The sequence below is a fragment of the Miscanthus floridulus genome, chromosome 8 (genome assembly GCF_019320115.1).
Source record: "Miscanthus floridulus cultivar M001 chromosome 8, ASM1932011v1, whole genome shotgun sequence".
NCBI lineage: Eukaryota > Viridiplantae > Streptophyta > Magnoliopsida > Poales > Poaceae > Miscanthus > Miscanthus floridulus.
Window position 1 is genome coordinate 22312814 of NC_089587.1, and position 25264 is coordinate 22338077.

At 46.9% G+C, this 25264-nt stretch overlaps 1 protein-coding gene across 1 annotated transcript; it reads right to left on the reverse strand.

Moving 5' to 3' along the window:
* Positions 1–8706: 8706 nt before the first annotated feature.
* LOC136475952 (glucomannan 4-beta-mannosyltransferase 1-like) lies at positions 8707–16394 on the reverse strand. Its single transcript, XM_066473607.1, has 9 exons — positions 15954–16394; positions 15626–15724; positions 14202–14454; positions 10464–10574; positions 10227–10363; positions 9941–10054; positions 9619–9818; positions 9311–9508; positions 8707–9234 (listed from the first exon to the last, which is right to left on the reverse strand). Exons 1-9 carry the CDS (start codon positions 16230–16232, stop codon positions 9072–9074), a joined length of 1554 nt encoding a protein of 517 aa, XP_066329704.1. The 5' UTR covers positions 16233–16394; the 3' UTR covers positions 8707–9071.
* Between the last annotated feature and the right edge of the window lie 8870 nt (positions 16395–25264).

Here is a 25264-nt window from a genome sequence, read left to right on the forward strand (position 1 = left end):
AGTAGTATCTTTTAGCATCATATAACCTTGCCCCTTGCATTGCATCCTAGCAAGTAGATAGCTTTTAAATTGCAAATTTTTATTATTTGCTTACTTTGGTCGTGTTGTCATTAATCACCTAAAAGGAGGAGATTGTAAGGAAAATGGACCCTAGGTCCATTTACTTTAGATTTTGGTGTTTGACGACCAACACAACCAAATTAGACTAATGAATTTGCAAGTGATTGTTTTTGTAATTCAATAGGGTGCAAGACATGACTTGGACGAAGGCGACGTGATGATCCGATGATCAGCACTATAATCAAGACCTTAGAAGCACAAGAGAAGACTTAAGATATCAAGCAAAGTCCAAACACGAAGATAGAAACCAAGCCATACACAAGATCATAAAGAAACGAGCTCATAGAGATGACCGGACGCTGGACCGGATGCTGACAGAAAGTGACCGGACGCTCCGATCAAGAGGCTCGACAAACAGGCGTCAGCAGCAGCGACCGGACGCTGGACCGAACGCTGGGGCAAAATGAGCAGACGCAGAACTACAGCGTTCGATCGAGTACAAAAAGGTTCCAGAGCGATGAAATTGCAACCAGACGCGTCCAGTGGCATGTGACCGTACGCTAGTTGCGTCCGATCACTTGATCGCAGCTCTAACGGTCGGGACGACTGGACACGTTCGGTCAGGATGTGATTAGCGTCTGGTCAGTAGCAGAAAACGGAATTTCATCCTCAACGGCTACTTTCTCAGTGGGGCTTATAAATAGACCCCCAACCAGCCATTTGAAGTGTGTAGAGCCGAGGGAATATATCAAGGGTGTTGATACACCATTTTAGTGATCTCCACTTGTATAGTGCTTATTGATTCATTAGGTGATTCGCGTATGTGCTTTTACGAAGTGCTTAGGTTGATTAGACCACCGCTTATGCGTTTGCTCTAGATTTAGGCCTAGTGTTTAGTGAGGTTTGCATACCTCTTACCACTCGGTGCTTGCGCGCACCATTGTTGTACATCGGAGGGGTTTATAGTCTTACGAGATCACACCAACCGTGATTGTGGTGTGGCCACCACCGTGTACCGAAGGGACCAAGGCTCGTGGCGTTTCAGCTAGAAGCTTGATAGTGAAGACGGCGGGGAGCATCCGGGAGAGGCTTGCCGAAAGGCATGTCGGAGACCCACTTGCGCGTGGGGAAGGCCCGAGGCTATCTACGGAGTTACTCGATCGGGAGCTTGGCCCTTGCGAGGGATACCTAGCGAGGGGCTCCAACGAGGATTAGGGGGAAGCCTGCACGCTTTTCAATACCTTAGTAAAAATACCAGAGTCGTCAACGGGAGTTTACATATCTCTACCTTGCTCTTTAGCTTTCACATTTACTTGATTGTATTACTCCTTTTGCGGTAGAGATAGCAATACACTAGCAAAATCGTAGTTGCGTATTTAGATAGTTTATCTTTTGCATATGTTTTGTTAAGGTTAGAAAAAGAGGCCATAGTTTAGAGTTAGAATTTTAAGTTACCTAATTCACCCCTCTCCCCCTTTTAGGCGTCACGGTCCCCTACAAGTGGTATCAGAGCCGGTTGGTTCAATTTGGACCTTTGGCTTAATCGCCATTGAGCCGATACTATTTAGAGTGGTTGGGATGGATACCTCTAGGCCTCCGCACTTTAACGGCACTAACTTCCCCTATTATAAAGCTAGAATGGCTTGCTACCTTGAGGTGATTAATTTGGGAGTTTGGAGAGTCACTCGTGATGGGATGAAACCCTATTAAGAATCCCGATAAACCCACAGAGAGTGAAAAAAGGAAATACATTTCAATGCTACAGCTAAGAATTGCTTGTTTGAATCTTTTAGCATAGATGTGTTTAACTAAGTGTTCACTTTAAATACAGCACAAGAAATTTGGTTAAAACTCCAAGAGCTCCATGACGGCACATCTAATGTCCGTGAGCAAAAACATTGTCTAGCTAAACAAAATTATGATTCCTTTACAATGAATGTTGATGAGCTTGTTCGTGATATGTATTCCTTGTTTGAATCTAATTATCAATGAGATCCATTCAATAGGACTAACAAAGCTAGATGATGCGGACATCGTGAGGAAGATCATCTCCGTGCTACCACAAAAGAAATATGCAAGTATCATCACCATCCTTCACAACTTGGAGGACTTGAGCACCATGACCCCGGCCATAGTCATTGGCAAGATAGTGGCATTTGAAATGTCACGCAAGATAGGTCAAGAAGAAGTCTCTTCATCAAGCAAAGGCAAAGCTCTCGTATGTAGCGAGAAAAAGAAGATGAAGGGCAAGCAAGTTGAGACAAACTCAAGCTCAAGCTCCTCAAGTGAAGATGAAGAAGAAGATGAGGATGAGGATGATGATGATGAAGATTCAAGTGATGATGATGAATCTTCCTCCTCCACCTCTGACCTTGATGAAGAATCAATCAAACTTATCAACAAGGTAGAGAAGACGATCCAAAGGCTCAATGTCAAGGGTGTGCCCATTCAAATTCAAGATATCATCTTCACTAATCAAAGAAATGAGCAAAGAAAGAGAGGATGTTATGGATACGGCGAGTTGGGAGCACTTTGTAGAAGTTTGTCCAAACAAGCCCACACCCAAGACAAAGAAAAAGGCATGCAAGAACCAAGCCCTCACATCAATAAGGTCATTGGATGATTCTTCAAGTGAAGAAGAGCACCATCACAAGAGGCTGAGGGCACAAGCACTCATCATCAAGCTCTTCTCGTATGTGCCTTATGGCATGAGGTAACGAAAGCTCATCCTCTAGCGAGAGTAATATTGATGATGAAATACCTTCTTATGATGAAATTGTGCAACAAAATTTTAATTATGCTAAAGTTTGCACTAGTCAACAAAAGAAGCTCGAAAAATTAAAAGAAAAGCTAGTTAGTTTATAAGAAGCATACGAAACTTTACTTAAACAATATGAGAACTTTGCTAATCTTAATGTTGAACTATCTACTAAAATTGAGCAACTTGAGGCTAGTGCAACAACAAATGCATGCATAATCAATGATGAGCAACTTACAAAGAAAAATGAAAAATTAAAAGAAAAGTTAGCTAGCTCACAAGATGCTTATATAAGTTTGCTTGCTAAAATGGAAACCATGTGTAAACATTGTGATGAGCTAACTAATAAAGTTGCTAATCTTGAAGCCGTTAGTACAACCTCCACCAAGGCATCTAAAAAGAAATGTTCTATCTTTAACATGTCTAAAAAGGATGCCTCTACTTCTTGTAATGATTTATGTTTAGACTCATCTTTGTGCAACCAAGTTTATGTTGAGAAAGTTGTTGTAGATACATGCACATAAAAAGTTACAAAGGAGAATAAGCAACTCAAGCAAGAAGTAGCTCGCCTCACCAAGGACTTGACTCAAGTGAAAGGCAAGGCGAAGCAAGCCCAACTTCATCAAGATAACACCATCAAGAGAGTGAAGAAGCTTGATGAAGGATAAATCGTAGTTTGCTACGTATGCAACAAGAAAGGTCACAAGTCCTATGAGTGCAAGGTGAAGAATGGGGGAGGAGCAAAGAAAAAAAAGAAAAAGCAAACAAGCAAGCTCTCCAACACCTACACCAACAAGGTGGACAAAAAGGCCTCCACACCTTATCTCCTGAAGAAGAAGAAAAATAACAAGGTGGTGGCCATCAAGGTGAACAAGCAAGCCAACAATGGGGTCAAACGCTTTTGGGTGCCAAAGGAGATCATTTCTAATATGAAGAGCACCAAGAAGCTTTAGATCCTAAAAGGAAAGTGAGAAGCCCAATGAACTTCGAAGAATTTGGAGACTTGACAAAGTATGGGTGCATTTCATGGGATGCATCATGGTGAACAAAATCATTGACAAGTGGTTTAGTGAATACTATGGACCCAAATTCTCCTTTCCATGTTAGGTAACTAGATTCAATTTCCTTCGAGTAGTATCAATTTGCATTTCCTACAAGTGGTATTTCTTACAAATTGGTATCTTTAAGCATCTAGTTACTCTTTATGCCTATATTTGCATTTGCATGCTTATATCTTTTGTTATGCATACACTAGGTATATTTTATGGTAGGCTTGCTCAGGTTTCACTCTTAACCCTTGAGCAAACCTACATGATTTAAAATTGTTTAGGAGCACGACACATAGCTTGTCTTACAATTGTTCATCTAATATGTGCCAAAGTCCTAAATTAGTAGATAATTTCTCCCTGAATATCGTCTTCGAAAATGACTCACATTCATGTGATGTCATCTTTCAAGTGGTATTATTGATTCTAAAATCAATGTGCATGTCTTCTACAAGTATTCCACTACTTGTGTGCACAAATTTAGGGGGATGTTACTCTACAAGTTGGAATGCCTCGAGACTAATACATTTTCAAGCTTATCATGTGTGTAGTAGTCTCATTGCAAGGAAAATGGAGTCCCCGGAGTTAAGCATCATACTTGCAAATATCCACCATCTATTGCAAGTGGTAGAAATTAAATTGGTTTCCACATGTGGTATTTCTAAACCGATATCATCATGTTGATTTCATTTTGATATTCATATGCTTTCTCCATACATTATATAGATTAAATTCTCTTGAGCAATAATTTACCAATTATGCATATGCTTCGTCTTCTATTATATGTATGCATATATTTAGGGGGAGCTTAGTCTATATAATGTGAGAGTCAAATTTTGTGACCTATTCCACTCTACACACAAGGATCACAAAGTTTGACCCTCCCTTGTGCTACTAATGTCTTCCTTTTCGGTGTTTGATTCAAAAGGGGGAGAATTTAGAGGACCAAAAGCAAGCATTAATTTGTAGAACCAAAAGCTAGATCATAATAATTTATAAGTGGTAATGGTCTACAAGTGGTGTCTATAACTGGTAATGGTTCGAAAAAAGGAGGATAGTGGATTATGAATTGCCTATGTAATGGGGAGAATTTATAGGAAGTAAGGCTTAAATTCATAATGCCACATAGGGACATCTGCAAGGGCAAGATAAGTTTTTATGTAGTATCTTTTAGTCTTACAAGTAGTATCTTTTAGCATCATATAACCTTGCCCCTTGCATTGCATCCTAGCAAGTAGATAGCTTTTAAATTACAAATTTTTATTATTTGCTTGCTTTGGTATGTGTTATCATCAATCACCAAAAGGGGAGAGATTGTAAGGAAAATGGACCCTAGACCCATTTACTTTGGATTTTGGTGTTTGATGACCAACATAACAAAATTAGACTAATGAATTTGCAAGTGGTTGTTTTGTAATTCAATAGGGTGCAAGACGTGACTTGGACGAAGGCGACGTGATGATCCGATGATCAACACTATAATCAAGACCTTAGAAGCACAATAGAAGACTTAAGATATCAAGCAAAGTCCAAGCACGAAGATAGGAACCAAGCCGTACTCAAGATCACAAAGAAACGAGCTCACAGAGGTGACCGGACACTGGACTGGACGCTGGCAGAAAGTGACCGGACGCTCTGATCAAGAGGCTCGGCAAACAAGCGTCAGCAGCAGCGACCGAATACTGGACCGGATGCTAGCGGCAAAACGACCGGACGCAGAACTACAGCATTCGATCGAGTACAGAAAGGTTCCGGAGCGGCGAAATTACAACTGGACGCGTCCGGTGGCATGTGACCGGATACTAGCTACATCCGATCAGTTGATCACAGCTCTAACGGTCGGGACGACCGGACGCGTCTAGTCAGGACATGATCAGCGTCCGGTCAGTAGCAGAAAAGTGAATTTTTGTCCCCAACGGCTACTTTTTTAGTGGGACTTATAAATAGACCCCCCAATCGTCCATTTGAAGTATGTGGAGTTGAGGGAACATATCAAGGGTGTTGATATACCATTTTAATGATCTCCACTTGTATAATGCTTAGTGATTCATTAGGTGATTAGCGTAGGTGCTTTGCGAATTACTTAGGTTGATTAGACCATCGCTTATGCGCTTGCTCTAGTTTTAGGCCTAGTGTTTAGTGAGGTTTGCATACTTCTTACCACTCGGTGCTTGCGCGCACCATTGTTGTACATCGGAGGGGCTTTTAGTCTTGCGAGATCACACCAACCGCGATTGTGGTGTGGCCGCCACCGTGTACTGGAGGGAACAAGGCCCGTGACGTTTCGGCCGGAAGCTTGATAGTGAAGACGGCGGGGAGCATCCGGGAGAGGCTTGCCAGAAGGCACGTCGGAGACCAACTTGCGCGTGGGGAAGGTCCGAGGCTATCCACGGAGTTACCCGACTGGGAGCTTGGCCCTTGCGAGGGATACCTTACGAGGGGCTCCAACGAGGACTAGGGGGAAGCTTGCGCGCTTCTCGATACCTCAGTAAAAATACCAGAGTCGTCGACGGAAGTTTGCATATCTCTACCTTGCTCTTTAGCTTCCGCATTTACTTGATTGTATTACTACTTTTGCGGTAGAGATAGCAACACACTAGCAAAACCGTAGTTGCATATTTAGATAGTTTATCTTTTGTATAGGTTTTGCTAAGGTTAGAAAAAAGAGTCATAGTTTAGAGTTAGAATTTTAAGTTGCCTAATTTACCCCCCCCCCCCCTCTCCTTTAGGCGTCACTGTCCCCTACAAACATGTTAAAACCATCTAGATAGCCAATTTTTTTCAATATTGATAGTTCACTGGTCAACAAATATCCCTGGTAAAAAGTTGTGTGACTGAAAATAAACTCGGACAGTAGTTTCATGCCAAAAATGGACTTCTCCCTATATAGAACTACATAAGAGATGACTAAAGTCGAAGGGCATGTTTTGGTTGCAACTATACTTGCCACGGATTTTTTTACCTAAGTCTACTAAGGTTAATATTGCCACACTTTTGTAGCAAGAAAATCCATCACTTAATCTTAGCAAGAGTTAGGCAAAAATGGTGAGTCTATGCCCCGTGGCTGATTGACTAGGTTATATTAGCTAAATTGTGGTAGCAACCTAATACTCCATTCGTTCTAATTTATAGGCCGTTTTCGTATTTATAGATACATAACTTTTATTGCGTATCCAGGCATATCATATATCTAGATTTATTATGTATCTAGACATATCATGTATCTAGATTCATAGCAAAAGCTATGTACCTAGAAAAACTAAAATGATCTATAATTTAGGACACAGGGTGGTACTATCTAAGAAAATTGTGGTTGCCTCAGTTGTGGCAACCTTAGCCTACAATCCAAACATTTTCTAAGTGATAATTTGCCGACCATTATCTTTGCCTTATTAATATATACTTTTTTCTAGTGTTTTGTTGCTTGTAATTCTACCCATTATTTTTAATAATTATTTTATGTTATATTAAGTCTGAATGTCAACTAAAAGAATTCATAATCTAAATTATAAGTCATTTTGATTTTTTAAAATATATAACTATGCACTTAGATATACATCACATAAGCTATGTACTCCCTCTGTTCTAAATTATAAGACGTTTTGGTTTTTCTTGATCCATAGCTTTTGCTAAGCACCTAGATATATATTATGTCTAGATACGTAGTAAAATCTATGAATCTAGAAATGCCAAAACGTCTTATAATTTGGATAGAGGAAGTAGCTAAAATGGCTGATAATTTGAAACGAAGGGAGTACTAAGGAATTCTGTTAGTCCCTGCCGTGTAATCTCAAATGTAATCAGGTGATTTGGATATTTGGGCTCTAAGATTGCTTTCAGGGCTGGCTTTGGCCCATGGTCTCGCGGGTCAGCCTGCCGCGGATGTCCGCCCGGCCACAAATACGTAGATTGCGGCCTGCGTCCAGTCGGACCAGGTTTTGGACCTACGTCCCGTTGAAGCTGGCCTTTCAAGGTGATTTGCAGCATTTTCAGGAAAAAAAAGATTTTGCTATTTTCTTCCTTTAGGAAGTCTGGTAGGTTATCCAAAAAAAATTCGAGGAACGTGATTTTCGAAAATGCACAAATTGTTGTGATTTCTTTGGATATTGACTCTTAAAACTTTGAATGTATTATGCACAATTTTCACACTGAGGCTACTCTCAAAGGTAACAACCGGTTTGAAACAGGACTTGAGTTTCATGCCCAAGAGATATCTAATTTCTCATGTGGTCTAACACACTAGTCCCTCTGTCCAAAATAATAAGCTTATTTTTAGACGAAAGAGTCAAATTTTACAAACTTTGACTAACAGCTCATCAAATTATATACGTTTAGGATTTAGGACATAAACTTGCGTAAATAGATTTGTATTCATAGTACTTCTAAGGTGATATTGATTCTTTATTAGCAAATGACAATAATAGTTTTGTTCTAAGTTAAACTTGTCTAACTTTGATCAAATTTATAAAAAATATATTAACATCCACAATATCAAATAAATGCAGTATTAAAATATATTTCATGGTTTATCTAATGAATATCGTTTGTTGTTTATAGGTTTATGTATTTTTCTATAAACTTGGTCAAAACTAGAGAAGCTTGACTTAGGGCAAAGCTAAAACAAATTTCAATTTGGAACAGAAGTTGGGAGTATATTGTAATTGTAAGAGCAATAAATAGTCAAAATTTATTTTGTATGTTTTTTTCTAATGAAAATACATTTATCAAAACGTGGGATTATTTCACTTCATACTGCCTCTAGGAGACTCAATAGAGGCCACTGCTTCATAGTAATACACCCACAGAACAGGAGAACACATGTAAAATGTAGCATCGTACAAGAGAAGGATGAACACTTGATTTTTTGTTTTTCTCAACACATGTCTGAACCTGTTTTTCTGTATGTTACTAGTACATTGGAAGCAGCCATCCTGCACCCCCTTAAAACACAGCACATAGTTGCTATAATATATAAGCAAAAACATCACGACATTTCCTGCCCCATATGGCACCAATCTCTAAATTTTCCTGCAGTGACCTTGCAACACTGCTTTCCTATTTTACAGTAGCACTGCACATGGGTTTGGTCCCCCAAAAAGACGATGGAAGAGAGGACCGCATGATCTTTACTTCAAACTGGTTATCCACTACGAAACTTGCTGAAGACAATGCAAAAACCAGAGGCGGATGATCTGAACATGCTTCTGTTACGATTGCGGGACGATTGTGCCGACGTAGCCGATACCGACAATGAAAAATGCTATGGACTGGAAGAAGAGGTAGATGAAAAAATGGTCCCTCCCATACGCAAAATCATACCATCCGCAGGAGAAGAGGAAGGCTGCCACACCAAGCTCCGTAACGTGCAGCCTGAATTATGTTACTGGAAATTAGTTGCAGGATTTAAGAGAACACCAGGGAAATAGTAGATTTAATTGCTCCATACCTCTCCCATATCCTTATGAACTGTTTCCTGAGTCCCGCTTTATTAGCTGCTTTCATCTTCATAGCGCTGCCGAGCTTCGCTGTCACAACCCATTCATTCGCCCTGCCAGCCTCTAACAAGCCGATCAATGTGGCTTTTGTTCTGTGCAGGGACATGACGTTCTCAAAGGCGACCCAGAAGAAAAGCAAGTGAAATGACCTGCAAAATTGATGTCATCAGGTTAGGTAATTATGTGGTTTGATCACCTAGAATCATTGATGGATGACTATGCTTCATTGGCTTTGTGAGGTTGTCTAAAAGATTTTCACCTGGGAGTGCCAACAGAGTTCATAAGGGTAATGGCTGAGGGAATGTAGACACAGCCCCACTTCGGTATGCGGACCTCGGGGACAAAGATCGTTGCTGGGATGATGAGGCAGTAGAAAGAAAAGGTGATAATATGTGCAATGATCTTGCGTATCAAGAAAAAGTTGTAGATGACATGGATCTTCTTCCAGATCGTCACTTTCTGCATCACAGTCAATAGCATGGGAGTTAGCAGCATGTTCTGCTTGGCCAAAATTTCCAAATTCAATCAGATGTACTGTGCTTAGAGAGTTTAAATTCTTGAGCATTCGTGTTTGGACAGACCTTGTTTGTCACAATCTCCATGAGCATTTTCCTGAACAGGTTTGCCGGGCCGCACGACCACCTGTGCTGCTGGAAGCGAAAAGCCTTGAAGGTACTCGGCAGCTCACTTTTCACCTGAAATCAAATTGGGCACATCATGGGTAAATCTCACTTTCCTCTTTGTGCAATATGAATTCATTATTGTCTCAAAAGAAGAAGATGTCTTCAGTTCAATGATAGCCATGCTAGAAAGGCGCATTGGATTCTATCTGAAATTGTAGGATGCCATGATTGGTATGAACTGTACCTGAACATCACCGAGGTAGACAAACTTCCACCCCTTGAGGCTGGCCCGGATGGCAAGATCCATGTCCTCCACCGTGGTCCGGTCCTTCCACCCTCCGGCCTCGTTTATCGCAGAGATACGCCACACGCCGGCGGTACCTGGTTGCCAAAACTGATCAGATGCTATGAACGAAATGCAAAAGTGTGGTACGCAGATTAGAAGTGGATGGAGAGAGCAGTGGTTGTGAGCTCGGTTTACCGTTGAACCCAAAGAAGGCGCAGACGGAGGAGCTCACTTCCTGTTCCACGGTGAAGTGGTAGTCCAGGGACATCTCCTGCATCCTCGTCATCAGGCACTCGTCCGCGTTCACTGATCACCACAAGGAGAGACAGCAAACGGAATATCAGATATGACCATCAATTGCTCATCATCATCTTCGCCCCCGTGGGTTCATGGTCATCCTCAAAATAATGACGAAACCAAGTGACAGTAAAATTGTGCAAGTAGAAATCATCAGTGCTAGCATGTTCGCGTGTTGGTTTCAGCCAGGACTTATCAGCAATGGTACAGTATTTCTCTCTCACGATAAACTAGCACCAGCTGGACTCATTAGCCCAGAAACCAACCAACGAACGGGCACACGCACACATATATATACCATGTAGCTGACTACAAAATAACTTATTCTGCAGCCACTTTAATTTACGATAATTACTATGTTAATTTACGAGATTATAGTAACCCCTTACTAAGTGGTTTACTATAACGTTACGATAAATATCCCTTATAGTAACTCCTTACTAAGTGGTTTACTATAACGTTACGATAAATATCCCTATGTGTTATAGTAACCCAAGTATCGTAAATATGTATTAACATTATCGTAAATTAGTATATAAAATTATCGTAAATGAAGGCAGCTATAAAATAACTTATTTTATAGCTTGCTACTGAATACACTCTCCATATATATATATATATATATATATATATATATATATATATATATATATATATATATATATATATAGGGAGAGGCTATTCAGTAGCCGGCTACAAAATAAGTTATTCTGTAGCCACCTCCATTTACTATAATTTTATATACTAATTTACCATAATGTCAATACATATTTACGATAGTTGGGTTACTATAACACATGGGGATATTTACCATAACGTTATATTAAACCACTTAGTAAGGAGTTACTATAATCTCATAAATTAACATAGTAATTATCATAACTCAAAGTGGCTACAGAATAAGTTATTCTATAGCCAGCTACAGGATAGTAGTTCTATATATATATATATATATATATATATATATATATATATATATATATATATATATATATATATATATATATATATATATATATATATAGTTCAGCTGACCAGACAAATAATTTACTACTGCATCGGGCCAGCACTGCCGTGGGGACACGTGCATTTGTACTCCCATTTTTTCCCCAGTTCACTTTGTTCTGTCACTTCTGCTTCTGGGTTGGTCCGCGACCCAATGGACCAGCAGACCAAGCAACGTGCTTGTGCCTTGTGGTCAGGCTAGAAAGGAATCCAGTAATCGTACTGGCTCATACTTGTGGTCAGGCTACAAGTTGCAATTCCAACCAAAAGGAAAAGGCTAAAAATTCGATGTAAACTCGGCGTGCTCTTGTCTCTTATGACATGACATAGCAGTGATTCTGCTAATTTTTCAAAAAGAGATTAACAAAAGGAGTGGCACTAATCCGGCTCAATCACAAATCGAACCGAGAAGAGAAGAAAAACATAGTCGGCTCAATCACAAATCGAACCGAGAAGAGAAGAAAAACATAGTGGTATTGCACCGTTACCGTAACCGAGTCAAAATTGCGTGGCAGTTCATGGTTACCGAGTCCAGATTACATGCAGGCTCCCGTGGACCAAGGACAAGAAGAACTCCTCCTTACCTTACATTTTAGCCCATGAATGGAAATTCTACTATAATAATAACAGCTCCCTTTAAAAATTGAGCATGTTTGTCTGGATCTGGATGGGTCTCCATATCATCTGGGCAGCAATACTAATGGCAGCTTGATAACCGTGTTCTTTATTCGAGTACATGCAGTATGCTGAATCGAGAGAGAGAGAGAGGCCAAGAAGGGTAGGGCACACCGCACACAGGAGCGTGGCTGCAGCACTGCAGCACAGCCTGTTCGTTTCGGCTGATACAGTGTTCGGCTGCCCTTAAATTTAAATACTGTTTATAATGTAATTTTGGGAGAGAAAAACACTACCGGCTGGAAACTGTAGCCAATCGGCCAGCCGAACACTGCTTCGAAATGATCGTGGATTATAAGCCAGAAGTACTGTCGGCTGATTTGGTACGAGAAAAAATACTATTATAGCTTATAATGCACGATCTTATCAGCCGAAACGAACATGGTAAAAGCAGAGACAGCGGGTCCTGGTCGCGGTCAATTATGCGCGCCCGCGCCCACGCCCGCCTGCCGGGATCACCGACGGCCAGCCTGCCGGCCTCGCCCGTCATGTTCCGCCGGACCGCGCCACATGGATGCAGAAAACCTGTCCGGCCGCGACGGACGGGACCGGCCTACGGGCCTAGGCCTACTGTTGGTCAGTGCCGTGCCGTGGTGGAGCCGGGACACGTACACACAGACACAGTTCATGTAGAGTTCTGGATAGGGACTTGACACAGCCATACAGGGATGACTGATGAAGGATAGAGAGAGAGAGGTGCCAGATGCGTCTGACCCTCTGCGTTGTGTGCGTATAGAGAATGGGAGATGGATGGAGTGGGTGGCAGGGTCAGCAGGGCGAGTGAAGCAGCTTCACTGGAGCTTTTTGCCGTGCTCCTTTGGGGTTGGGGTTGTGGAGATGTTCCACTCACAAATGACAAATGTCTGTGGATTCTGGGCTGGGCAACAACGCATGCATCATCACTCAAGACTCCCACGTGGCACAGTTCGGTGAAGAATCTGCGCGCCATAACTACCACCTCCACGATCAGCTCCTCTGCCTCTGCGCGGCACGCGCGAATATGCTAATCCGGAGCCCCTGACAGGCCCCAATAGTAGTAAACGCCCTGCAGAAGTGCAGATGGATCGGCAGCGCAGTAAACCCCAGATAACTGTAGCCGCAGCGTTACGTATCACCGACGACCGACGGCGTCAGGGGTCAGGGCGAGGGGCAACAACGGGCGTCCCGCGCGCTATCTGTGGGGATCGGCCGTGCTGTGCCGGTGGCGAGCAAACCGACGGTCTGAGCGGCGCGCGTACGAACGTTGGTGGTCCGGCTCGGCCGGAGCAGCCGCGCGGTCCCATCCCGGCGGAGGAAGACCGTAGAATCCCAACGGCAGGAGATCCAGGTACCTGGTACGCCCGGTGACGCGCACATATACGCAGGGCCACGCGACAGCCCCACGAGGGAGGGGGGGATCCCACGCGGATGCGGTGCGGCTGTCAGGCGAGAGCAGCGCGCGGCACGTCCAGGAGCAGAGCAGGACGGGCGCAAGAGGCAGCCGGGTCCGAGCCCGGCACCTCACGACCGCTTGACCAACCACCGACGGCTGAGATGCGATCTGGGTGCCGGGTGCACTGCAAGGACCGTCGGTGGCGTTGGCGTCTGATCTGGGACTTGCGTATACCTACAATAATCCAGCAGCGGTCGGGGCTCTAGGCCCGAAAGTCAAGGCCATTTGACACGTGCCCTAGGCCGCAAAAGTCAATTGCGCACCCCCGGTTTTAGCTTAAAAAATAACCAGACAAGTGAAATGATGCATGGTGATTCACTTAACCTTGACCTAGACGCAACCCAAGCATGCATTTTTTTTTAATGTAACATAATTCCTAGGCCAAGGCGCCTAGCTAACCAACTTACCGCCGACAACAAAGAACACGGTAAATACCACTACTAGCTAGTAGGCCGGGAGTAGTAATGATGAACAAAAATGCAGGTCGATAAATAAAAGTAACTAATAGGAGAGTAAAGACTGACCGAATCTCCATCGCGCCTGGACGAGGGCGATCTCCGGGTTGTGGACGAGGTAGGGGATGGTGCGCTTGAGGAAGTCCGGGTCCGGCTGGAAGTCGGCGTCGAAGATCACCACGTACTCGCACTCCCTCACGTACGCGTGCTTCATGCCCGCCCTCAGCGCGCCGGCCTTGTACCCCTTCCGGTCCTCCCGGATCTGGTACGTTATGTTGATCCCCTTCCGACCCCACCGCTCGCACTCCAGCCGCACCATTTCCTGCATCACGTTCACATCCAATTACTTCTATTTTGGCTGCCAATTACAGTACGTACTCCGTAGTAATTATTAATCCCAAAAAAAATTTACCTACTAGTAGTATACTAGTGTCGTCGTCGCCAGAATTAAACGTATAGCGCACGCAATTAACCCATCATCCTCTGTTCATGTGTATGTGTAAAGCCTAAAGAATGGGGGGAGGGTAACCGGATCCAATGTGACTGTGAGAGGGAGGGTGGTCAACACTCTCGGCACGGCTTTTGCACGTGCCTAGGAGGATCTTTTTGTTTGCAAGGAGGAGGAGGAGGATCAGGCGCAGAAGCTCGCCTAATCACTACCCGGATAGTGCTTAATTAGCGGGCCATTTATTGCTACACATGCACGTTACACGTCCCCCAAGCAATCAATGCTCTAGGTATAGGTATAGGAGTGGCAGCGCGCAATGGCCCGTAATGCCGGGGACGACGAATCCATCGTGCCGTGAGATTTCCCCTTTTTTATTGCGGCACTTTTACTGCCGGAGGAGGAGATATTTTCACGCGCTACAAAAGTTAATACGCCCACCGACAAATAATACGTAATGAATCCTAATGACTCAGAAGACACACCAAGGCAGAGCCATGCATGGTTCCCCGTTCCCGCCAAAAAATAGTGAAAATGGGTGGGGTAGCTAGCCTGTCTGCAATGTTTTTTTTTTCCTGATAAAATTCTAGAACTGTGAAGCTGATGCCGTGACATGTGAGGAGGAGGGACGTGAAGAGACATGTGAGTTTTTTTCACTTTTTCCAGTGCACACAACTACACAAGCGCAGATCCAGTAACCTTAGCCAGAGGCCACACAGACCCAGCCGGGGGCGGCGTAGCGTAGCATGATGCTGTGCGGCCTGTAGCGTGAGTAAAGAGGACAAGGGTGGTCGGGGCCAGGCCTGGCAGGATGCCCGGGCGTTGCGGCCTCCTTCAATTCGGCTGGGGACACAAAGAAAAGTAAAAAAAAAAAAGCCAGAGCCAGGCCTTTTTTTTTAACTATCCCTATTGTACCCTCGCCAGTCGCCCCCTCCATATCAATGGCCACCCACCGACAGGCAGAAGAAGAATAACGCTGCTGATGATGGTAATGCTAATAGTAGTATATGATTAGCCGTAGTGAATCTCTGGCGCAAGCGATACATACCTTAACCATTTCGTCCGTGGAGTCGTCGAGCACCTGCACCACCAGCCGGTCCGCCGGCCACGACAGCCCGCACACGGCGCCGATGGACAGCTGGTACACCTGCATCACGCACGCCGTCACCGCCGCAGCAGCAGCAGATTAATGACCCAAAAAATCCGGATTATTCGAAACAAACTAACAAACCGCTCGCGCCGTTAAAAGCGACTAGCGAGCGCTTGGCCGGCCGGCAATGGCGGTCGGTCAGAGACGCGCGCGCGCAATGCGGCGGAGCGAGCGAGTAAACGGTTGCAGCAAGCTAGCAATGCGGTGGTCGGTGGGCCGTCCGTACCTCGCGCTCGTTGAACATGGGGATCTGGACGAGCACGACGGGGAACGCGGCGGAGCCGAGCTCCGGGTCGTCCTCCGGCAAAGGGTCGCAGCGGTACCGGCGGTCGGGGCGGAACCGGAGGAGGCGCACCCCGGAGATGACGACGGCCATGTACATCCGCTCCAGGAACAGCAGCACCGACATGGTGAGGCAGACCGCCACCGCCAGCCGCAGCAGCGGCACGATCAGCGGCGCGCGCACCTGCGACCACGCCTCCGGCAGCGCCGCCGCCGCGTCCATCGCCTCGGAGAGCTAGGCAGCAGCGCGCAATGTGGCCGCCGGCAGGGTGGTGGCTGGCTCCGCCTGCCTGCCTGGGTATCTGCCGGGGCCGGGGCTGCGGGTGCGGGGCTCGGCTCTGTGTTGGGGCGCGGGCGGGCTGGAGTGGGAGTGCGGGGTGCCAAGGGGGGTTATAGAGGCCACCCACGTGCTTAGCCGCAGCGCGGCATCAGGAGCCGTAGGGTTTTGTACATGCACTCTTCTGTACACCCTAATAATAGCCTAATAATTAATTTTTTCCTTCTAAAAAAAGCATATAAGTATTTCCAGAAGATCTTTTTTTTACTGCGAGCTACTGGTACGAATATTATTTTAGCGTGGACTCTCTGTGTGTGTCAGTAGCAACTGGCGCCAAAGATGCAGAAAAGAAAATGGCGGGAGCGTTGGCCATCCTTCATTGATTGATCCGAGTCTACCGCGAGGAACACACACAGCAGCGATTAGAGTTTTATTAGGAAACCACGGCACCGACGAACCCCATCGATCGTCATCGAGCATATTCGCTCACTGCACTCACAGCGACAGCTAGCGCTGCTCCAGCTCGGCACAATTTTTTCTTTTTACTAGCGTGTGACGTCACGCACCATCTCTGCACTGTTTGACCTGTGGAAGTATAACTGTATAAGCTGAGGAGGTGATCTGGGATCCAAGGTCCGCCTGCACAGACAGACGTGCTGTGGAAATTAAGAAGAACAGCTGCATGATTGGCGTGATGAGAAGGCGACGGTAAACGTAACATGGACGATCAGACAGAGCGGGGGTTAAAAACAGTAAAAAGCGATGACGGATGGAGACGATTAGGCCATCATTGTCGCGGTGGGGGCGGACGGGGTGGGGTAAATGGGCCCTGCAAGGGGTGTCGGTGGCGCAGCTGGAGATGGATGAAGAGGGTGTGACGCTTGCCGCACAGCACTTGTACTGCTGTCTGGAAGCAGCACGAGCTCATGTCATGGGGCGTCAGTTGTGCCGGTTCCTGCCGTCTAGCTCAAGATGGGCTTGCCTCTGCCTAGTTGGTTGGTTGGCTGGAAGGGAATCAGCAATCAGTTTTTACTCGTTTGATGAGAGTGGAGCGATGATAGAGTGCAGCAGACAGAGCGCACTTTTGGGTTCTTCGGATCCGCTTCAATTAGGCACAAAAGGGTGGCGAAAGCAAGGATTAAAAAAGGGTGATTAGGCGAGTCAAGTTCCTATGTAATGCAGGTGCCCGCAGTGGAAAAGCTTTCCCCCCCTGATTTTTCGCAGAAATGATTTGCCTGAATCACAGGCCAAAAAACAGCCAGAAAATCACATTGGCAAACCCCTCCCTGTCGAGTGTTTATTGTCTAGGTTTAGCCATGCAAATGGCCGGACCCGCTTTTGATCTTTTTCAGCGTACACAGAAAGAAAGAAAGCGGAGCGAAGAAAGAAAGCGGAGCGCCCCCACAGGCCACACCCACTTGGCTTGGGCTTGTTTGGCTTTCCCACGGGCGAGCACAAACCGCAGCGTCCACAAGACAGGGCATGAAGACGGGGGCCGTGTTTCCTCCCGGCGCGGCCACGTCCACTGATCCACATGGTTTCGGCTCCCCTCTCCCCTCTTGCCGCGCCACAACACGCGCAGCGTAACCGGCGTCTCCCCCGGACAAATCACTAAAAAAACAAGCCTCAAGGCTCGCCGCTTGTGCCGAAAGGCGCGATGGGCGATGGCAGGGCGTTCAACGCGAGACTGAGAGATCGGCGGCCGCTGACCCCACCACCAACACCACACTGCCGTCGGCGCCCTGTTGCTGTTGCCGAATGGAGGGTGGCGTGGCGTGGTAGACTGGAGAAACGGGCGCCCCCACAGGTCAGATCAGCAGCATCGGCATGTAACATGTGCCTTCGAGCCTGCCCACACGTTGCTGCCGCCCGCGGCTAAGCCCGAGCCGGCCCGGCCTGACCCGGGTAACGGCGGCCCCAAATGGACCGGGCCGAGCTCCAGTCCTCGCGTCTGGTAATTTCACCCTTTCTTTCTATCTATCATATCACTGCAAGGGACGGGATCACGGGACTTTCACGAAAACGGCTGTGCCCCTGGTGCCAGCCCTGGAGTGAGACTGTGAGAGAGAAGCTGGGAAGAACGAGGATGGCAGGCAGGACGCAGAGAGCCAAGCGGCGTCGCCGAGCGAGCGAGCCATGTGTGCATGCCGTGCTATCGGGATCCCTGCCTGCGTCCGCGGGCGGATGGGCGCGCGTCGGTCGGCACTTGACAAGGACGCGCGCGCGGGGCGCAGGCAGCGTTACAAATCTGTCTGATACCTGGATTTGGCGCGGGGGTTTGTACGTGGATCAAGGATTGCATCCGCTGGGGGGCGAGGAGACTTGCAGCCTTGCAGGCAGGGGCCATTTATCTTACTGCACTCACTTCTCTGTCAGTACTTGGGCCTCGGTGACCAGCCTGCATGCATGGTACCATCGGCAGCAGTGGAGCTGGCTGGAGCACCATGTGAACTTGAGAGCGATGGACTTGTCTGATGACCTTATCACCTTAGGACATGGACGTTCAGCTAACGGACTGTTTCTCCGAGAGAGATTGGATCCTCACGAGGCACTGATTACGCTAACAGAAGAGGACAGGACATGGTGCAATCGACTGGTCAAGGGAAAGGAAAAGGATGTGCCAAGAAGCACCACAGGATGCCGCTGCCGTCCAGTTGTATTGGTAATTTATCTTGTAACCGTGCACATCAACACCACCGCAATGATGGTAGTGTGGGCAGTGTTTCAGCCGAGAATGATGATGTCTATGTAGGAGACACCGAGCATGATGATGAGGTGGATGCTCAACCCTGTCGTCAACTGCACCCTAATCGCCGTGGAATGGGCGCTAGGCTGCCACGCCGAGAGATACGTGACAATGATGATTCTTTGGATAAAATTAAGTTCATGCCATCTTTTGATGGGAAATATGATCCTGATGCATACCTTACATGGGAACTAGCTGCTGATCAGAAGTTTGCTTGTCATGATTTCCCTGGAAATAAACGGGTTAGGGCTGCAACTAGTGAATTCAGAATCCAGATGACTCTGCCGTCCAGTAGTATTGGTAATTTATCTTGTATAGGATGAATGGTTCCGTCTTCCAAACTTTAGTCGTTGTTCCATCGGATGTTTGACACATACATGGAGTATTAAACATAGACTAATTACGAAACTAAATACATAGATTGAGACTAATTTGCGAGACAATTTTTTAAGTCTAATTAGTCCATAATTTTGACAATGTTGTGCTACAGTAAACATGTGCTGATGATGGATTAGTTAGGCTTAATAAATTCGTCTCTCGGATTACTAACGGATTTTATAATTTGTTTTTTTATTAGTATCCGAACATCACATACGACACCCCGTGTGACATCCGATGAGACACCTCTTAAACTTTAGTCCCTGCATCCCAGCACCCCTAACCCTTGCTGATTTGTTGTGACAGACGTAGAAACAAGAAGGGAAAACAGTGTTTTTGCCCCTGTCCAGAGGTTCAATTGTGATTTTACCCCTGTTTTTTCAACTTTGTGATTTTACCCCTGTTATTTTGAAACGAAGGAGCCGTTTGCCCCTGGTTTAGATGTCCGTTATTTAGAGGCTGATTAAATAATTTAAAAAAATAAAATACATAAAATCAAATGTGAAATGACTGGAATGCCCCTTCCTCTTTATTCTTATCCACTCGTTCTCGCCGGCTTCGCCCATCGAGGCCCGCGCCGGCCTCCCCAGCCGCCTTTCTTCCCGCCGCAGACGCTCCCGGCCACGAACGCGAGCGCCTCGTCGGCCGTGTACCGCGGCCGGCCGTCGGCGCCCCTCAGGAACAGCATCGCCGCGAGCACTCCGCCCGCGCCGGCGCCCGCCGAGAGGTCGAAGAAGTCGGCCACGCGAGCGTCGATGTCGCCCTTGTGGTCGCGCGGCGGCGGCCAGGAGTGCGTCCTCGGCGCCCGTGCCGCCGCAGCCGTCGATCACCAGCACCCGCACGCACCCGCCGTCCAGAAGCGCCCGCGCCGGCGTGCCGGCGCCAAAGAGGAACTTGCTCTCGAGCAGGGAGAAGATCTCGTAGCTGAGCTTGTCCACGCCACCCATGGCGGCTTTCGTGGGCGGCGGCGACGCCAGTGCCACGTACGCTTCCATCTCAAGCAGCAAAGACAAGGGTGGGAACACGTAGCTTGGCTGGCAGAGTAATTGGAGCTCGAGATAGCTCGTGATGTGTGAGAGTGAGACTGCGACTGCTGCTGCGATCGACGCGTCCTAGTCCGTTCTACCTCGAGGCCTTTTATAATGGCGGGAGCAGGCAGGCTATCGCTCCCATCCCCCGCACTGCACGACGTGGCCGCGGCGCGCACGCTCTGCCGTCCGTGAAGGGCTGCGCCGGACAGGACAGCTAGCGTCCTGGGCGTCAGGAGTCTGGATCGGCGGGTGGCACGGGGCCAGGCGACGGGAAGGTGGCAGGAAGCGCCGAACGCTGTGCTCCGCTGGATCGGATCGCACGGACGGACGCACCCAACGACGAAGCTTCCGCTTCCGCTTTCGCAGTCCGCAGCACAAAGCTGTCGGCGCGGGCTCCCGCTGTCATGGAGACGGAGCACCCAGCGGCGCGTGCGGGCGGCATGCCGGCGCTCCCTGGATGGCGAGAGAGACAGCATGGTGCACGCGGTCCCCATCCGGAACGGCGCCGCGGAGTCCTACGCCTGCCGGTTCACCGAGACGGCGCGGCTCCGGCAGGAGCGCGCCCTGGGAAGGGCCGTCTTCCCCAAGGCCATCGGCGAGCTGCACGGCCACTCCGGCATCTCGCGCCTGGCGCTCTTCTACGCGCACGAACTCTGCGGCCTTGTCGACCCGTCCCATGGCACGGCCAACGCGGGGCTCGTCTACTTCAACGGCCGACTCCTCGCCATGTCCGAGGACGACCTCCCGTACCAGGTGCGCGTCACCGCCGACGGCGACCTCCGCATCGTGGGGCGGTACGACTTCGACGGGCAGCTCGCCGGGTGCGCGTCCATGATCGCGCACCCGAAGCTGGACCCGGCGTCCGACGAGCTGTTCGCGCTCAGCTACGACGTCCACTGTCCCGTGTCCCCTACGGCTTCCACGGCACCTTCATCGGCGAACGGGAGCTGGAGGCCCAGGCCTGATGATGACCCTGCGCCCCAGCGGCTAGGCCCCAGCACCGCATCTCCGGTGGCGGCGCCATGGCTGGACGGTCGGCCCCTCGCCGTGCGCAACCGAGCCTCGGCCAGACAGGGGCAAAATCATAATTAGGCATAAAAACAAGGGGCAAAATCGCATGGGCATTCATGTCTTTTGTACAAAGTTTAACACCGTTAGGGGTGGATGACAGAGAAGGGCAAACTGGTGCTTCGTGAATGGCACAGTAGGAGTAAATTTACAAAGTCAAAAAAAAATAGGGGCAAAATCACAAGAAAGGCTGCCCAGTAAACTGTTTGCTTCGGAGAGCTGCCTACATAGACACTGATTGGAGGGAGAGGAGCACATGAAGCTTGTTCCCGATTCAGCATGAGGCTGTAACATCCACAGGAGAAGATGCAAGTGGTTACTGGCTACCATGCCAATTGTAGTACCACTGGTATTGTGCACCTGCTGCAGAGGCCTTGTTTCTCGCAGTCTGTGCCACAGTGCCAGCATTTTCGTCAACAGGTCGGCTAGCTGGCCCACAAAGCACCACCCTCACCAGTCACCAGTCACCATGCATGCATCCGTACGTGTTGGGCGCTGCTGATCTCGGTAGGATTTGGAAGTACTCCTACCACCACTTCGCAGCTGGGTTATCAGTTTATCACTTGATAACGACACGCATCGCAATTGAGCAATCTATGCAGTTTACAAGAGCGATGCGGTGAGACATGTCTCGGCTGTGCATCGGGAGTCAGTTAATGCGCTGTCTCGGGTTCTAGTTCAGTTCACTTCCGGATCTTTTTGGTGTCGCCGAGGCTACGCACAGAGCAATCACAACTGAAGAGGACCATCCATCATCTACCTTGTAGTCTGAAGGGCAAAAAGAGAAGGATCTATTGCAGGTGACGGTTCTGACGGTTACGACAGCTAGCTCCCATGCTCTTTTGAGCTGCAACCACCTTGGAGTCCGATGACGAGTTACCCCACCGACACTCAAAGCTTAACATACCCTTTTGTACTACTCACATTGCCAATTTGCTACTCTGAGTGACGTAGTACTCAGCAACTCCACACATCGTATCCCCTTTCCCATGTAAGCAGTATATAACGGATCGGTCAAAAGCAATTAACAAAAAATATATATAAATTGTGTTACAGTAAATTACTCAAAGTTCATCCCTTCTATCTGTCGTGACATGTGGTGCCACATGTCATAGTTAAGTTCATTTTTTCCTCCTCTCCTCCACCACTCACCTGCTTCCTCTCACTCCTCCATGGCCATATGCACAGGCGCAGCACATGAGCGATGCTCCTCTGTAGACACCCGCAGGGTGAGTACTGAGCAGGCGTTTCATGCCGGCACGAGAAGGCAAGGAGATGAGATATATCCACTTCGTTCCAGTGTTTGGTTAGAGATATGGGTGTGGCAGAATCGTCTGAAATAACACGTTTTCGGAGGCGCTCGTCTTCTACTAGACATTAAGCACCTCAAAAATGAGCTACATCGGACAGTTCCGTCGAGCACACCCTAAGGGAGAACTCAAAACAATCCACGTTTTACACCAAGAATCCAATAATGAGCACGAGCTTACAATACTTAGTTCATTTCATACAACAAGAATTCTTGAAAATTATTTATTACAGTATCAGAGTTTAGAGTGCGATAATTAAACAGAGGAATGAAAATAAACATCTAGCGGAAACGATACAAGGATCCGTCTGTGCCCACCAGAAGAATCCTCTATAGAAGAGCTACTCCTCAAGCTGCACCTACAACAGGGGTAAAATAAACCCTGAGTACATAATGTACTCGTAAGACTTACCTGACTAGTGTGAATAGTTTTTCAACTCCAAGAAGTATGATAGGCAATATGGGTTTGTTGTTTTCTTTTTGTTTGCGAAAAACATTACTAATAGTTCATCCTTACAGTCAAGTTTTATTAGCAGTCATGATTACTTCATTAGCTAACCATTCTAGATAAGCGCATGTTCTACTTTCAAGCAAGGGTTAAGCAATCAGAACCGTTTCACCATCTTTCATGTTCCAGTTCTTACTACGGTGCTTGACCATAGCCAAAGTGGTACCATCTCACGGAAAACGACGATTCGCGAACCAATGTATCCCAGCTGGGTACCCCGAAACACACGCCCCGTTTATACCCTAGGCACAAACAAGACCAACCCATTCTACTCCTATCACGGGGTCTAGGTCCCCGTTCAAACTTGGACTCCAAGCCCCCACACTTGAGACCCAGTCTCAGTATGGTACTTAGACCTCCACCTTTTCTCGCCTCCAATCAGTCGGTTCAGAAAGAGCCGAAACCCACGACAGGAGCGTAATGAGTCTTCCCGCTTCCATAAGTAAGTATGTGCTCAAGATAATAAGTCTGTGACCTGACTACCATCCACAGCAACGGATAGTCATTAATCGACATAAACAGGAAAAATAGTGTAACCAAGCTAAGCCCCGTTGGCCGCGGGACACAACCTATTACACCCACCAATATTCATACCATATCCCTGCCCTATCTTCATTTTTCCTTTCATCATTTTTTATGAGAGTAATAATAATCTCATATTGTGAGTAACGACAGGTTACTCACGCTACCGAAACCTAAGCATAGCAGCTAATCGAACTTACACCAGTAAGACTCTTAGGACAGGTATATCTTTGCATGTGGTTTTTATAAAATTTCTGTAATGTAAATGCACATAACATATATAAACAGTGATTATCCAAAATAAGGGGTTATGCATCGGGGCTTGCTTTGGGCAGGCGCGTTGTCAGCTGAGTCAGTCAGTGGCGGCTCTGGGACCTCCTCCTACACGAGAATCTCCTCCTCATACTCCTCGACGATCTCCTCAAACTCGTGATCGTCGATGGTCACAATCTCCGCCAACTCGTTCTCTACATGCATGCGATGATGATGCAACACTTGCATTTAGGCAGTAGCAACTCCTAAACTAAGAATACGCATACTAAGCTACTAAGCTAGCTCTAGTGACTAAGGTACTAAGCTAACTATCATCTTTACCAAGCAAAGTATTGGGCTCAACTAACAAACACCTAGCTTTACAAATGAAGGATATATCTTTATTTCTACTAATGATTTAATGCATATTTGAAACAACGAGCATTTAACTACCCTAATGATTAGTCTATTCTAAAGCTACAAAAATTACAGTGAGCACAGAATAATGCAACGAAGCGACCATAAAAATTTTAGGACTAAAGCTATCACCAATTTACCAAAAAAATTCCTACAATATTTAACCTAACAATATTAAGCACTCACAAATGATTTAATAGCTCCTGGTATCAACATGTATATATATGAACTAAATATACTAACAGATAGAGCATAATTTTACAAACATAACAAAATTTGTTTCACAATTTTTGGACACCTACAAGATTTTATATGATTTACCAAAGATCAGCTCAAAAATTAAATTAAAAAACTATTTCTAATTCTTTAGGAAAAGAAAAACGAAATCTCCCGTGTGGCCCACATGCACGGCCCACCTGCAGCGCGAGACGGCCCGCGGCGGGGGAATCCTGCGCGCACTGATGTTTTTGCAAAATAGACATCGCACTTCTCCCGAATTACAACTAAGTCTTAACGCTACTTCCCCCCCCCCTCTCTCAAATCTTCTCACTTAACCCCCTAACTTTTCTAGAATTCCCCCGTGCGTACCCCCGGTAAATCAGTGCACGACGGCGCAGTGAGCGGTGGCACTGAGCGCCTACGTCGGCCACCTGGGACTTACGCGGGCCCACCAAATGGGTCGATCACCATCTCCGATCTTGGTGGCTACGCTAAGCGGTGGCTAGGAGTGGCGGGACGCGCTGGAGC

Excerpts from the sequence above, each read along its gene's own strand:
- LOC136475952 (XM_066473607.1), bottom strand. The coding sequence starts at position 16,232 with ATGGACGCGGCGGCGGCGCTGCCGGAGGCGTGGTCGCAGGTGCGCGCG. Across the intron at positions 14,455-15,625 it reads CCACGGACGAAATGGTTAAG|GAAATGGTGCGGCTGGAGTG; the intron begins GTATGTATCGCT and ends AACGTGATGCAG. Across the intron at positions 9,509-9,618 it reads AACTCTGTTGGCACTCCCAG|GTCATTTCACTTGCTTTTCT; the intron begins GTGAAAATCTTT and ends TCAATTTTGCAG.